General features: G+C 39.2%; 1 protein-coding gene across 3 annotated transcripts; it reads right to left on the reverse strand.

Moving 5' to 3' along the window:
• Window positions 1–911: 911 nt before the first annotated feature.
• LOC109480133 lies at window positions 912–7,630 on the reverse strand. Of its 3 annotated transcripts, none has more exons than XM_019782289.1 (9): window positions 7,539–7,630; window positions 6,502–6,586; window positions 5,826–6,101; window positions 5,218–5,311; window positions 4,233–4,867; window positions 3,648–3,839; window positions 3,079–3,152; window positions 2,695–2,830; window positions 912–2,344 (listed from the first exon to the last, which is right to left on the reverse strand). In XM_019782289.1, the coding sequence occupies exons 1-9, from the start codon at window positions 7,587–7,589 to the stop codon at window positions 2,064–2,066; spliced, it is 1,824 nt and encodes a 607-aa protein (XP_019637848.1). In that variant the 5' UTR covers window positions 7,590–7,630; the 3' UTR covers window positions 912–2,063. The 3 variants fall into 3 exon arrangements, with proteins under 3 accessions (XP_019637848.1, XP_019637847.1, XP_019637849.1); XM_019782288.1 differs by having other exon boundaries at window positions 912–2,347; window positions 7,539–7,629; XM_019782290.1 differs by lacking the exon at window positions 7,539–7,630 and adding an exon at window positions 7,023–7,041 and having other exon boundaries at window positions 912–2,347.
• Between the last annotated feature and the right edge of the window lie 9,149 nt (window positions 7,631–16,779).

The raw sequence follows: 16,779 nt of genomic DNA on the forward strand, positions 1-16,779 counted from the left end.
AACAAAAGTTAAGTATTTAACTCCTTTATGAAGTTGTTGTTATAACCACCTGTTAGCACCTTGAATGTAAGTGGTGGAATGTGTAGCTACTTACATGTATAGCCTACTTTGAATAAGTAAACAAAATGTGAACATGAAACCTTGTGACGTGTGCCAGACGGGGTTAACAGCATGCTGTCTGACCTTTCAAAATTAAACAAAGAAATCAGGGACATGGAAATTTATTTGACAGGTGTTCTTTGTAACTGGATGTCAATATATCAGCTTGGTCTGTCAAGTAGATCACTAATGATGACACTGTACACCTCACTGCATGAGGGCACTTGTTGAAACACAACAATGGGTGGCCCGTCTGTACATGTATGTTGTGATTGAACCCCCGGTCGGGCAGGTACAATACTCTTCCCAATCTGCAAAGTAATTAAAATTTCATGGAGAATTGTCGCCTATAACTGGGGGTACTTGTTTTAGGATTTCAAGAAGTCTAATTTTATTTTACTTTAGAATTTCAATTTGAAATGTTACATAAATCCTAACTAGTCCTTGTGCTTTTATAACACTGATTAACGTACCTTTTGTAACACTGATAATATGATAAAGTTTTAGCTTCTTTTAATTAGTTTTATTGGCACTACTACAGAAAATGTACCTCTTCATTTTACAAGATGCACATAACCGGCACTGTACATGTATCACTTGTGGAAAAGTGTTACTATTCATTGCATTGTACTACTTTTAGATCAAAATATGCCAAACTGTTATAAGAGTTGTACAATATACAAGATTTACTAAAATTTCACTTTTTGCCTCAATTTATATTACTACTGTCAGTACTGTTTATTGTATTTTTTAATGATTATTTCTGAAGATGATGTTATGAATAAGATTCCATACATTTTGAAAGTCTTGTGTATGCATGAGTTTTATTTTCACAACAGTTGTACCATGACAATGTACACAAGTATGGCAAGTTTTGGCCACAGGTATTTCTAATTCTAGGAAAGTGCTATTAGTCTAGTTTTCTATGTAATTCTACATATGGCACTACAATGAAAACACTACTAAGGTTGATGTAGGTATAACAAAATCAAATGAATGTTTTGATCATATACATACATGAACTTGACTGGCCTCTTGCCCCCACACCAGCTGATATAAAGTATAACTTACATTAACCTTATTGTTAAATCAGGTAACTGTTCTTATAACCTCTACAGCATTCCTGATGTAAAATATCACGTGACAGTATTCATGAACATATGTTTAATTATTGTCATTTATCTCACTTGCACAATCAATACACTTAGCTTGTGCATGTTTGTTTGCTCAAAGACTTCAGGGTCATCCAATTAAATCTTTACATTCCATACATGTACATGCCATTTTTTGTTTCTGAAGACATAACATCGCGAAGACATAACATCGTGTCTTGACTATGTTGCTTCTAGAATCTGGTCTTAAGATTAAATACAAAATGTGTATTGTGTTTACACAAACTAAAACACATTTGAGACATTTGACTCATTGCAACATAGAAAATTCTATATTTTAAAATATAACTGAATGTGTTAAAACACATTCAGTTATATTTTGATATTTTGCATCATACTCATGATCATAGACTAACCAAGTCTGTTGAAATGCACATAGTGTTTATAGCAATACTAAGCCAGATTGACACTACTAGTATATGATCACTTAATTCTGCTAGTCTAGTATCCAAACGGCTTCATGCATGTTTCAATAGATAATTATGAGAAGACATTAGTTATTGAGAGGATTGTTGAAACAGGTAATTCATGAAATAAGCTGCCATACTCTCAATGATTACAGTGGTGGCTTCAGACAGCACAATTGTACACAATGTTGATAATTCTAAGGCATGCTGTAACAATCCCGGTCCCATTGAGTTTTTCTGTTACCAACGCACTACATGAGTTTATGATTACAGTAGATCATGGAGTTAAAAGTAGATAGGGTCTTCTAATGACATTTCAATTATTCTATGAATTTAACTGTAATTTAATTGTAACAGAAAGATATTTCTTTGGAAACTGAAGCTTCTAGTACTCTTCTACTGTGTAATCTACTTCAGCCTGTGTCAGCAGCTGGCACAGTGTCTGTAATGTTGCTTTTCCTTTGTTATTTGTTTTCCACAAATTGAGAGTGTCAAAAATCTGCATGTCTCTGTTTAATAGGTTGTTGTCCTTACAAGTCTGCAACTGTGCACGAGTGATGTCAAGGAACTGTATACTAGCAGCCTCCCAGCCTGGTCCCATGGTCCTCGCAAGTTTGGCAAGCTCTTTCTCTGAGATGTCTAGATCTTCACTGGGTGATGCAGCTGCTTCTGAAGAATAGTTTTCTAAGTTAGGTTTCCTCATCATGGTTACTAACATCAAACTTTACCATTATGATAGATTCAGCTGAATCTATGGTAAAGTTTGATGTTAGTAACCATGATGAGGAAACCTTATGTTGTGATTGCTAACTTTGTAACATATCAATGAAGGAGTGAACCTTCTGTGCCAAGTGTATAATCATGCATGACTCTATTTCAGTGTACACAAATTCATTTGCCATCATCAATAAGATGAGTGAAATAAGCTTAAGGCTGGTCTCCAGGTTAATTCATTGGTTCAATGTATTTCTAGTTAGCTTTTTCTGCTTCAAATTTACAAGGTGTTAAAGTGGTACCTTCAGGATGACCTCCTAAAGCAGGCATCAGTGGAGAGTGCTCGTCCTCAGTGTTCATCTGGTTTGCTTCATGTACTTCCACAGAATGAACTGCATCACTGTTGTTGTCTTGTGAACCACTGCCCCCATCTGCCCCCTGAAATCACAATTATCATTCATGATTCATCAAATGCATTTGTAAGGTCACAAATGACACAATTTGAGCTTAAGTATTGTCATCAAGATTTGTATGCTACAATCACATATTGATGTAAACATTGCATTATCTACATGTACATGTATCCATGTATATTACATGTACTTTGAATTTTCTTTTTATATATTAAACAACCTCAACTGACAAGAACCTCCTTTGCAGTTCATACTAAGCAAAATATTATTTACCATCAGATGATTCTGACTGTCATCCTGTGAACCTTCACCAATGGTAACATCCCCACTTGTGTTGTTGTAGTACACTGTAGTATAAATGTAATAAAAACATTTTTTAGGCAAGAGTAGATTTTAAAATGATACAAACATAGCGCTGATATGTATTTGATACTGCTTGAGTACAAGATGTCTTAGTCAATATAAAATGTTCATATAAGTAGTGGATGGTTGTTACTTGCTGCCGTGAATACCATCTTATTTCCAATTTATTGTACCTTTAATATTTTAATATGTTGAATTTGAGCTCAAATTCAATTTGTACCTGAACTGTACCATCCTGTTTTGGGGCAGTTTTAAAAGTCATAGTCTTTTGTGATTGACTGACAGAAACTTTGTGAGCACATGCTATCAGCTGTTTCTTATTTGATATCAGAGCTTAATGTTGCCAAAAGGTACTAATTTGTTACAATTTTCAAGTGCAGTTCAACATACTAGTATACTTAAGTATAATAAATTATATAGTTTTGCTGTAAATCATTAAGCATGAAAAAGAGAGAAAGTATTTTGGCAAGGATTTGTACCTGTTGGCAGGGAGATGTTTTTCTTTTTCTTATAGCACCAGAATTTGATAACAATTGCCGCGAGAATGATAACTGTGATGACCAGCAGACAGGAAAGAATCAGAATCATTGCTTTTTGTAGTGCATAGCCGTGTACTCCATTGTTTCTCACATCTGGTTTATATTTTGTTTCCTCCCTCTGCTCAGTTGTTTCTATAGATTAAGGCAAGAACGAAGAAGATCATTTAAGACACGATCATAATGTTACAACATTTCAATTTTTTACAATAAGCTTATCAAACAATGGTAAACATCAAGTAGACTGCCACCTGTTAGCCTCATAAACTCATAAGACAAAAACCTGCCAGAGCTACATGTATACATGTTAAATTTGCAGATATGATTTAGCATGTTAAATCCAATAGCCTCATTTACATTGTTGTCACCTATAGTGCCACCTATAGTTTAAATATAGAAATAACTGGCATTATCTTTTAACGATACCACTGAAGAAATTAGATTCATGTGGCTATTACATGAGCAACATAATGATCACCATAATAATGTCACAATGTCTTGTCTTTGATTCAATCACATGTACCTCACCTGTCAAGGTATATGTAGCAGGTGTGGTGGCAGGTTTGGCCTTTGCAATAAGTTCAATAAAGTATGAAACACTTGTCTTTGGCTGCATGATTGTCACAGCTGGAGAGGGTGATGTTGAAGACTTTTGGTCAGCCCTTGTATCCCCATTTGCAGAAGTCACAATCGCAGTTGTAGTTGTTCCCAGGGAGTGTGTTGAGCTGCTTTGAAAGTCTGATATGTTTTGGTCAGAAGATGAGGTTTCTGTTGTTTTAGTTTTTGTAGAAAGGGTCTTAATGTCATGCTGTACAGTACTGATAAGCTTTGGTGGACTTGAAGACATTTCTGACACTGGTTGACTGCTTGATGCTGTGGAAGACTTGAGGATAAAGATGAAATCTGATGTTGATGGTGTGGGGGTTGTTGATGCCACGGTGAAGTTGGGCAAGGGGGTGGACATTGACATGGTAAACTTGGGCAACACAGAATAAGGAGGCGGTGGTTTTGACCTTGCTTGGGATGTGATAATTGTTGACAAAGTGGATTTTGTTGACTTCAGTGAAGGGACAGTTTGGGTGGTGGTTGTCAGTTTGGCTCTGCATATGGCATCATGTTTTTTTGTTCCTTCCTCCACTTCTTCTCTACCTAGTTGCTTACAGCTGAAAAAATGACAACAGTAACATGAAGTCAGGAAAAATGCTACTAATCAATGTTGATCCTTTAATTTGATGACTGCTTCATGATATGCAACACACATTGTACATGCATGTAACTCATACTCATAGCACTGGCAAGCTTGTAATTAGTGTACAGTACTAGTACTTAGTTTTTGGTCTTCTTGCTCAATACCTATATACTATTAGACTTTTTAGAATATTTGACTTAAAATGTTAGGTCTGAATGTTAGCTTATGACTAATATTCAAAGAGAGAGACATTGGCTTAGTTGTTACATACTTACAATGTAGCAAGATTATTATGACAGTAAAAATAAAAAAAAAAATACATACTCAGTCCATCGCCTGCACTTCTGCCGTGAAGACCTTTTGTCTGAGAATGTTCCATGCGCACAGGGTCTACATACTGTGTTTGTTTCTCTTGTTCCTGTTGGCAAGAAAGATGGTATGTACAAATGTACACATGTATATTGATGCTATTTATTGTGTTTTACACTATATGGTCATGCACATGTATTCACTTCTTCCTCCTCAACAATCTTTATTCCCCATGAGCACACACATATTAGTATGTTCAATGGATTTTTCTGTTGAAAGATTTTATTTCATTCATTTGAATATACATGTACATGTATATAAACATAACAAGAGTTGCCCTAACATGGCAACCGACAGGAAAGAGAAAAAGAGGGCGTCCAGAAGAGACGTGGAGGAGAACAATACAGAGGGACCTAGAAGAGGGGGGACTGACTCTGGACACAGCCCCGGACGCAGCTGCAGATAGGGACAGATGGAAATCCTTCCTGTCGCCTCAAGAACCACTAGGTTCAGAAGAGGACTAATTAAGTGAGTGAGTGAGTAAGTGAGTACATAAAAGAGGTATTCTAGTTAATGCACCATATTATGGATCATGATTTGCATTCAACACAGATTGCACTTACCCTTTTTGTCCACTCCTTCACCAGGTGGACACTTCATGTGTCTGTAGCAGACCTCAGACACACTCCATCTTGGGATGAAGTACCCCTGCATGCACTGACACACTCGGTCCTGGTATTTGCGGCAGGGTGTCTTCTCTTCCTCGTGGACTTGGGAATGGCATCTTGTACAACGCCGGCACCGTGTTTCAAAATTGGGATGGTCCAAAAAGTAGCCATCTGCACATGCTGCACATTCTGTTTGAAGATTCCATGTGCAGTCCTTGACTTTGTAGAAGCCTGTGCAGGAATTAATGATCAAAAGAGTAACTTTTTTTACCAATATTAGTGACTTAGCCATTATTCGTATGAATACATGTAGTGTCAAATGTATAATCAATAAAATTTTGTACACCAATAAAATTTTTTCAAATGTCTTATCAAAAACTATTTCTGTAGCATGTAGCACGTCACTAGCTAATTATAATATGGCCATTTGACAAAATGTGAAAAAGTATATATATTGTTATATTATAAAGTAACTCCCTACTGTATATGTTACTGAAAAGAGTAAAATTATTCTTTATGTACCTGAAAATCTGGAAATATATGTATAATGTACATTTCCTAAATTAATGGTTATACATCAGTGAAATTAGACAAAAGTAAAGACCATAGAAATGTTGTCAATTGTTATTACCTGGTGGGCAGAGGTTGCAGCACAGCCCATTGTGAGGATACTCAAGTTCTCTTATACAGATTTGCTGTGCAGAAGCAAATTGGTCCTGAAATTTTAGACAAATATATTTCATTACTTGTTTTTAGGTCCACCAAAGTATCCCATTACAAAACCTTGTTGTTCTTGAGTGGCACAATTTTGGGTAATAGAACCTTTTAATAATTATTATTATAATGTGCCAGGGGTATCCATGAATGACAGTTGTTCTTTTCTGATTATTGGTGCGCATCTGCTTAATAACCTGGAAACAATGTCATTTATTTTCAATTTGACTACAGAGTTGCTAATCATAATAACATTACCCATGCAAAAACTAAGTTTGTGACATTTTATCAACATTACTAGTATTAGAAAAGTCCATTCACCACATAACATCAACACAATCATTGACAATGGTGTATTTTGATTCAACACAAAGGTGTGAAAATACAACAATACATACCACGTCACAACACCAAAATTGTGGAGGGAATTTTTTTTACCTTAAGCTACTTTCCAACTGCTGGGGTGAAATAAAGGCAAGGGTTCTGCTGTTACTAAAATGCGAGGGCAAGATGGCCGAAAGAACCCGTTACACTTTAGCTTTGACTGAGTTCCATGTTATGCATTTTGTTTTTGTTTGCCCTCCCATCTTTAGTTTATCTGGAACAGCCTAGAGTTTGTTAATACAGGTACAGAAGAGAGTAAGTTTTCAATCAAAAGCGCCATAAGCATTCTCAAAATGTTAGTAACGTTAGACTATCGTATAGCCTAAAGGCATATGTAGTATGGTCTGGTCATGACGGGTCATGAGACATTTATAGAGCCTTTACTGAGCTGTCTATACCAGTCGTGCCTTTAAATTTTGTGGTTCAGTACTGTGAATCAAATCCATCAATAGACATCCTTGCTATTTCATGGAACAACTCTACTCAATGGCTGAAATCACAAGCAGCTAAATGTATGAACAGCACTGACTTCGGAAATCATAGATGCTAACAATCAAGACTGAGCCTTACCAACAAGATTGCCAAGACGACGAGGAAGCCACTGAAATACACCGGAGACATTGTTGATCGCGACTCATAAGAGTTGGCTAACTGATTAAAGTGAGTTAAAGGGCCTACAGGTTGAAAATCTGTGCGTTCTTACTGAATTATATGCTGCGTCACAATTTTTGCAAGGTGAGCCAAGTAAGGGGAATTCCCTATCCCACAATTCTTTCGGGCATTTCACGGCAGGTGTTCAGGTTGGCATGTTCACCTTGCTATTTGGTTCTGCACTTGTAGACTTAAGCTAGCTACATTTTTTGTAGTCTCGCATCCATCAGAATGGCTTAATTGTGAGTGAATATAGAAGAGTTAAATGTCTTCGAAAAATAACGTTTCCAGATATTCAATAGAAGATGTTGAACGTACATGTAGCATTAGACCTCATGAGTTAATTTGTGCAATATACATGAATGTAGTTGGTGGGGTTTTTTTTTGGGGGGGGTATGAGCTAAAACAACTATGAGGTTAACTCAAAGCTTCCTTATCGAAGATTTCCAAGGTGGAATGTTTCCGAATAACGTTTTAGAGCGCTAGCGATTCAGTGCCGTGCATTGATTAAAAGCGGCCTCTACCAGTTTAACGTAGGACTGCACCGTAATGTTGCTCCAATTACTGCAGTGTATTTTTGGCCGCTATGAGCGTTTTTTATCCATAGAGATGTCAACATTAGGTGCCTCAAACTTAGCCTCTACCAGGCTTCGGGAGGCGGCTGGAAAGAGTGGAAATTGACCAAATAGAGAGATAACATGCCAGGAGACATGGGAGAGTTGGTCCGCTAGAAGTTCGCACTCTCTAGCAGAACAACTCCCCAGGCATGTTATCTCTCTATTTGGCCAAAGTTAGTATTCTTTCCTACGTACTCACTCTTTCCAGCCGCCTACCGAAGCCTGGTAGAGGCTAAATCAAAATGTCGGACTTGCTAAATAGACAATAAGCCACATGATGCATGTTTCATATGTACAAATTTCCCCTAAAACGTATTAAAGGCTCAAATAGACGTCTGTTTCATCCACATGCTATCATTCAAGGAACGTTTCAACGTTATAACACACACCACGCATATACATTCCATAACGTTATCCCAAGAAAAGAAGTGCTTCGATATATAAAAAGTAATTCCCCTTGTCTGCCCTGAAGTCGATCGAATGAGTTAGTGTCCTATACAGTCCTATATTTGATCTGCCCAGAAGTCTTTTTAACTGGATTACATCTTATGCCCCATTCTATAGCCCCATAAACAACACCGTTCCTTGCCCAGTACATCGCCGCTGCTGGGATCAGGGTTCACCCCGCTATCTCTAATTCACCCCCAATTAATCACGCTTAGCGTGCCAGGTGGGAACAATGGCAGAAAGGTAACGGGCCAGCCTACAAAACATGTCATTGGTCGGCCCTCCGTGCGTGTGTTTCCTCACATTATGGCCTGCAAAGCTGGGACGCAGCGTGGCAAACAAACAGGATTGTTTTCTCGTTCTCACCTATAGTTTGGCTGTTTGGATCTAACCGCGGGATCAACTGGAGAGAAGACATCGTCCCGTGTGTTGCTGGGAGTTAAGAGGCAGTTCTAATGGACATCATTGATGGTTAGAAATCGAGACCTTTTGAAGAGCTACACGAAGGCCACGCTGTATTCTGCGTCAGGGTGTACCCTTTCGAGTATCGCCTCTTCCGTTGTATTGTGTCATGCCGTGTAAAGGTACCAATGGTGGTATTGTTAGCGCTGTTAATAGCGACCTGGGAGTACTCCGTTACAAATTGCTGTTTGGCCCGTTTTGTTTGAATGTTTAAAGAGCGGGGTTGTCAAGACCCACCAACACGGCCGGCCAGTCTGCACACACAGAGACGTCGGAGAAATGCTACCAGTTCTGCTCCTGGGCGTACACTTAAGGCAAGATCCAACCAGGTAGATTCTTAAGGTAAGACCAAACCTTTCCAATTACAAACGTCATAATGCAGTATAGATGCTATACGTACGATAGCGTGTGGGTTGTTTTTGTGGTTTTCCGCTACATTACACACACACATGTAATTTACATGTATGCTTAGCCCGTGACCCTGTCCAGATCCTTGTAGATACGAGGTACCCACAAATATGACCCGACGCGTGCTTCCTCTGCGTTTTTACAGCTTGATTTATCTTTTCAATATCCTTCGTGTTTTATGACAGGATATTAGATTTCCGCACAATATATAACATGTCCGGTATAATACAGAAAACGTAAGCTAGATCAACAACGCCGAAAACGTGCAATTTGGAAAGGATAAAGGTGTGTAATTGATAAAGGTGTTATCTTACTGTAGTACAGGGACAGAAAAGCAGTGATGTTTTATTGATATAACGCTAAGCTGTGCAGTATGTTCTTTCTATCGCATCGTAAGAGAATGGGGCTAGAATAAGCAGCCCAGGAGATTTACCCATAAAACATTTCCTCTAGATCTTGTCTGCCTTTAAAAGCGGTACTTATCAAGATAATCTTTTAATCCGATACAACCTTTGGGTAAACTAATGTTAGCCTAAGTTTATAGAGTAATCTCTATAATACCTTTACCTAAATGTATGTGGCATGGTTCAATGGGCTAGTCTGCATATGTACCAGGCGTCTCCGTGGATTGGCCAACTCTTCTTATGATAAAATACTACGGGGCTAGCTAGGCCATCTATAGTGTCTTGACCACGAAAAATATCTGCTTAGAGATTAATAAAATTCTACTATTTCCCCTACCACCACTACTAGTTAAAGTCTAACGATAGGTCTAGTGCTGGGCGCTGCCCCTGAGACGATGAGTACAGGTGTGAGGTAAGTTCTCACGCCGAAGCGAGGTCACTGTTTTAGGGCGGGAAACCACATCTACGGCCTTGAAATCAGAGACCTCCTGGCGAATTTGATCCCACACAGATCTTAAGGCATTGTATGATATCCAAGCAGATGGTATATGAACATTATGGTGACTTTCTACTTTATAGTTTATTCTACACTTCACTGACTAAAGCATTTAGAGCTAGAGGATAACAAAAACAAGAGGACAAATGTATATCATTCCAGCCCAACATTTGCTTGTAGATCAAATTGCTTTAGTGATTATCAATTCACACCGATGGATGAATGAGAAACGTAATACGATTTCGAAAAAAATACGATTACGTTACAATATGCTAACGATTTTAACTACTACTACAAATATGTTGTGCATATAAAAGACGGTTATGGCGAATTTGCAGCTCTCTAACAATGTCCACTTCAGAGTATTGACTGGGTACAGCCAGAGAATAAATCATAGCTACATGTATATACATATTACACTTGTCTCGCTGAATGAGACTGAGCCTGCGGTGCTGTGACCTCCACAATGCCGTCACGGCCGTGTTTGTGTCCGCTTTGTGCGCCCGTACGCCGGTCGGTGTCACCTTCACGCAACACGACCGTACGTCACCCACACGGAAACCTTTTAAAGCTCACAATACGCGTCAGGTCACGTAACGTGCACCATTCGTCCGCTTTTAATTTATATCACTCGGAAGACTGTCGGGGTATATCCCCTCAGGACCCGGCTGTCATGGGATGTTAGGTTAGTCACGCGTGAACCGCATGTATTCAGTACTGTAAACCGCACAGTTACAGTTTATACGTGTCCTTCATACATCATCATGATGTGTACAAATCACATTAACCTTAAGTAACAGCGCTTCTGTACATGTATTTCCATTCTGATATCAGTTTATGTGGCCAAAATGCAGCGCTCATGTTTGGAGCTTATGACCGCCATTACGTGCTGGTTAATCTTCTAAGTATACTATTTAGTTACACATCAAGTGGGGCTTAAATATTTTGGACTAAACCATAAATTTGATGTCATATTAAATAGTGCTTAAGTAAAAAAGAGGTGGGAGGAGGGGATGGGCTATAGCTAGGTCGTCTAGTACCGTGCTCTAGACACAATATACCAAAAAGGCTATGGGACCTTTACCGTTAAGTAACAAGGGCAAAAAAATATCGGTTTCTTTATCATACTTAAAACCCTATTCACGTCTTGTTGAGTCATAGGTCATCAACAATTTTTCTCCATTAAAATCAAGACTTGGCGAGTTTCGTCATCGCCTGTCTCAAGGAGTAGACCTGTTCTACTTCAGCTCTTTCTTAATTTAGCTCATCTTACCGTTTGTGGTAGGCAATTTGTAACTCTATCTGACAGTGACAATGTTATATTTATTATCATCATCATGTTTATGGTCGATGTACTAGTTTGTGTGTCCACCTTTTCCCGCCCTTTCCTCTGTGTATATCTCAAATATACACACATATAGCTGTATATAAATGTGTGTATATTTGACATTTATCATATCATATCGTCGATACAAACTACATGTTTATATCGATATCTTTTGTTTCGTGATCCATCTAAGTCCCTTGATAGCAAACACTTCTTCTCATAAGTGGCTGACCTGGAAACTATCAGATTACAAACAAAACAGGTTGGTTAATGGTTTGTTATTTGCTCTGATATGTGATACGGACAATTAAGTCATTAGTTTATCCAGACACCATGATGCAGGTAATGTACAACAAAATTACAAATGGCAAAGTAATAGTATAGCTAACGTCAATAACAATTTGAACCACTGTTTCGTTTATATAAACGTCGTGTTTCTTACGTATTTCTTTACTTCTCTCCACTATCTTCATCTATCTAACCTGACTATGTAGCTATGTGGCAATGAACTCACAGTGTAAACTATAGTAATCTAGTCCTGATGAGTCTATTCAAATTTATTCGTCCTTTAAATAGCTAGCGAGCCTATGGAAATTGCTGATTATCTAAGTGTTTTACGTGTAATTTTCTCGTCTAGATCTGAGTCTAAATAAGCCATGGCAAAAAAAGATGAAATGGAGACGGTGATTTGAAATATTCCCATACCCACCCCTGAATTAAAAACGAACAAACCCCAAGTGTCATAAAATTGGAAACATGCCAGTCTACTATGTTGCTAACAGACGTTAAAAATTCCTGCACGTTTCCGTTAGCCGGCCACACCTGCATCTGTACACCTGTACCGTGACCCTTGAGGCTGGGAGAGATTCATCAAAATGTTTCCAAACAGTGCGGGGGATCGTCTCTCATTATCGATTTTTCTTACAGCTACAACCTAAACGTTGTTCAACACTACATTGCTTGCAAACAAATTAATGCCGTGCTGAGTGTAATAACAATGACTTGTGTCGCTCCCGTGATAGGAGAACCATTTCGGGAGTCATGACAAACCGCACCGTTCACCTGTCGTCACGTCGCCTGTCACACGTCACGGTGCCATTTTACACTCATTGATAGGTGTGACAGGGAACGGAAGGGGTAGCTTTGTCACTTAAATAGTACGGACAGGGGGTATGTAGAGGTTGACGTTTGGTTTTGTGTCGGTGAATGTAACGTTACAGGTATAGTTCATGAAGATTTGGAAAAACTAAGAAATAGACAATTTTTAAAACAAACTTGTTGTGGTTGTAGATTAGTCAATCGTCTTTGCAGTTGAATTTCAGTGTCATCATATTATTTCAAAAACTGTAACCTATTTGGCACTCTCCCTAGCGTAACTTTATGTATTTACTCCAATCAAGGTAGTAACAAAGACACAAAAATGAACACATTTTGATTCATATAACGGGAAACTCCCCACCGCAGAGCCATCACCACTCTAATTCCTGTACACAATCATTCAGCTCATCTTACGACGTTCAGTAGTTCCACAGTAATCGAATTCGTATCCACAGTGCATTATTGTCAATTTCCCGTTCAGGCACACAGCCAAGCTAAAATCCATTCCTCGTGAACGCAGTTTTAAAGCGGTTAATAGCCTTGTGGCGTCCTGTGTGTATACACACTGTAATGAATGACCAAGACACATAGAGTGCAGTTAATGTTCCATTGCCTCTGATTTTGGACATCTATTACGCCACGTCGTGTCGGTTTCATGACTTATTTTATACGTTTATGTGAAAACATATGGCCTCGTTCCTCTCCAATAATTTTTCCAATTAACGAGGACCCACACCCTCTCACTGACCCGATATCCTACCACACAGGTGGGAGGGTAGGGGCCACAAAAGCGGCATTATTCTCCGGAGAGAAGCCCGGCCAAACGGGAGGCAATTGTAAATCCATCAGAGTTATTGATAACGTATTAATTGGAGGCGACGTTTTCGTGTTGCTAAGTCCGAGAGGAACGTTTAGCGTGCGGCATGCCTTCGGTAGGTGGATGTTTATTTGACGGTGGTGTTTGTGGCTTATGGTGTTATACCTTGATTCCTTAGGTATCAACATACACACACACACACACACACACACACACACACACACACACACACACACACACACACACACACACACACACACACACACACACACACACACACACACACACATACACTCAATCACACACACACACTCAATCACACACACTCACTCGCACACACTCAATCACACACACTCACACACACACACAGACACAAACACAAACACATAGTTACACACGCACACACATATATATATACATACATACATACATACAAACATACATACATAAACACACACACACAATCACACACACACACACACACACACACACACACACACTCAATCACACACACTCAATCACACACACTCAATCACACACACTCTCACACACACACAGAGACACAATCACACACACACACATACACACAATTCACACACACACACACACACACACACACACACATACACTCAATCACACACACACACACAATCACACACACACACGCGCGCGCGCGCACAAACACACATTTTATGTGTGGTTCTCGGTGAAAAAAAATCATTTAACGTCGGCGATTATACCTTTTCCGGTGATAAGGCTGTGAGGTGGCATTGCGGGAGGTGTTAGGCGGTTTTGAATGTTTGTCGTGGGACAAATCTGTGTCGATCCTTTATCAGTTTATGCATGCACAAGCAGCCAGCAACATAAGACGTATTAAGGGTTAAGGCGCGCTACGCATGGGAAATGTCTTTATACAATTCGAGACCTCTTTCTTGCAGAATTAGTGCTTCAGAAGATGTATCTTATAGCTGGTTCTATCAAAACGATAATTATTATCAAACCAACAAGAAACGACAATATCACTAATTGCTGAGCATGGGCAAAATTGCACCGATCATCCGTACGCACTTAGGAATCGCACAGTTCAGAATTGCGTGCTCGCTTCTGTCACCGTTAGTTGATTGTCAAGGGCAGAACGTTATCGGTCTAATGGACTTCGCAGTAGATAAACGTGTTTGTGAAAACCATGAAATCGTATACTTACCCATGCTATCATAAACACGTTTTTCTTCTTAATGGGCGTTTGGCACGCAAACCGGAGTACGCCATGATAATATTTGACATGTTTCTGTATTCAAATTGCAACAGCAATACACGTGGAGCATGTTTGGTTTCTGTAATGTGAACATTCACACGTAGGTGACCGTGTACAGTCCTATAAACACATTTGTATGGTCCAATTAAGCGTTTTCCTCGGCGCTCCTGTCGAGTTAAGCGCACTTCAGTTTTTATGGCAGACATATTTATTGTCATAATTAGCTCCTTCCATTCCAAACCCATGATTCAGATTGTTGTGGTATTGAGCTGTCAATGTTCTCAATGTTCAACAAGTATAACCTATTAGACACGGAACATTAAAACAACATACAGTATCTGCAGGAAATGACATAGATCAAGACGGTCGACTAGTTTGCGTACCGTCACATTGATAACAGAGGATCAAAACTGCGTTACAATATATCATGTAAGATGTGCTGTAGGAAAAGTATTCACCCATTGTATTTTGTAGTAATCTATTCATAGCATATTTACCAGGTCATTGAACCTCCTTGCGTGAATTTGTTTTCCACATAGCAGAGGTTAAAGCCATAAAGCTGTACCTTTTCATCCCTGATGTTGAGTGCTTGCTCATTAAAGTGCGAACACTTGTTAGAATGGACGTCCATGTGACGCCATGATGTCAGGGCACTGCGAAACGCAAATATTTACCCATCAACACAGGATCACTGTTCCATGTACCTGTTACTGAATACAGTTACACTCACAGCGGTGGCGTCTAACATGCTGATGCGCGGGGTTTAGCTTGTGAAGGTAACGAAGCCGTTTTTCTTATATCATTCTAGGAGGGGAATACAGCTGTGTTCAGTTGATCACTACTACATGTGCAGCTATAACGTTAGCTCTATCGATATCGTTCTAGCGAATTCGCTTGAGGTTTTCTGCTGACAGAGAGCATAGTTTGCACATACGTGCGAAACCGTAATCTCTGTCATTCTTAGTTGTCATCATTAGACATAATGTATGACTGTGATCACTGCTTGCCACAATGCCATGACCTACGTTGGAGCATAACATCTCTGGTAAATACATGTACGGAGGAGGGGGGGGGGAGTCCAACTAACGTTCTAGTGAAGCTTAAGAGCGTCATCATCATTATGTATCCTTTAGCATCAAATAGAATGATCTATACTTAGATAGAAGGAATATGTCCTTTCGTACAAAGATATGAGGAAAATAAGACGACATTGTTGTGAACAGCAACATGTTATGCCCACCATCTAGCGTAACGTACAATGTAAGTAACGTTGTATTTTTGCTGCATTCCAGAAGTTGTTTTATGACAGCACGTTGAAGTTGATTCAAAACATACTAACCTGAGCCATACAGTATTTTAGACAAATTTCACAAATCGGTAGAACCAGTTAAGGAATGTTATGGTCGATCACATTCTCCTTTGTTCTTATATTTAGCCACTAACGCCATTCGGCGGTGCACATATACGTACTTGGGTCATGTTTATTCGACACAATGCCTCTTCAATAAGACGTGAGTAGGTTAAACTTTAATCAGAGTGCCTGTTTGAGGCATAACCCTTGCATCACTTGTTTGCCCGGCTCGTAAAATACGATGACTTCCAAGCCTATTCTTAGCGGCCCAGCTGACCGAATAAACTCGTAGGAAAACACGGTTTCGTGAGGTCTCCGGGGTCGGTGGGTATTCCGGGCTGTGTCCACAATTTGCCAATGATGTTTACTGTTGATACTTTTACTTTGTACTACATTTACAGACAATGACGTAGCTACGTAGGTGTTTTCTGTACACTTCAAATGGGGGATTTTTCTACACCCTTATCATAGCTGCGTG

The sequence above is a fragment of the Branchiostoma belcheri genome, unplaced genomic scaffold (genome assembly GCF_001625305.1).
Source record: "Branchiostoma belcheri isolate BF01 breed outbred unplaced genomic scaffold, Haploidv18h27 scaffold5, whole genome shotgun sequence".
NCBI lineage: Eukaryota > Metazoa > Chordata > Leptocardii > Amphioxiformes > Branchiostomatidae > Branchiostoma > Branchiostoma belcheri.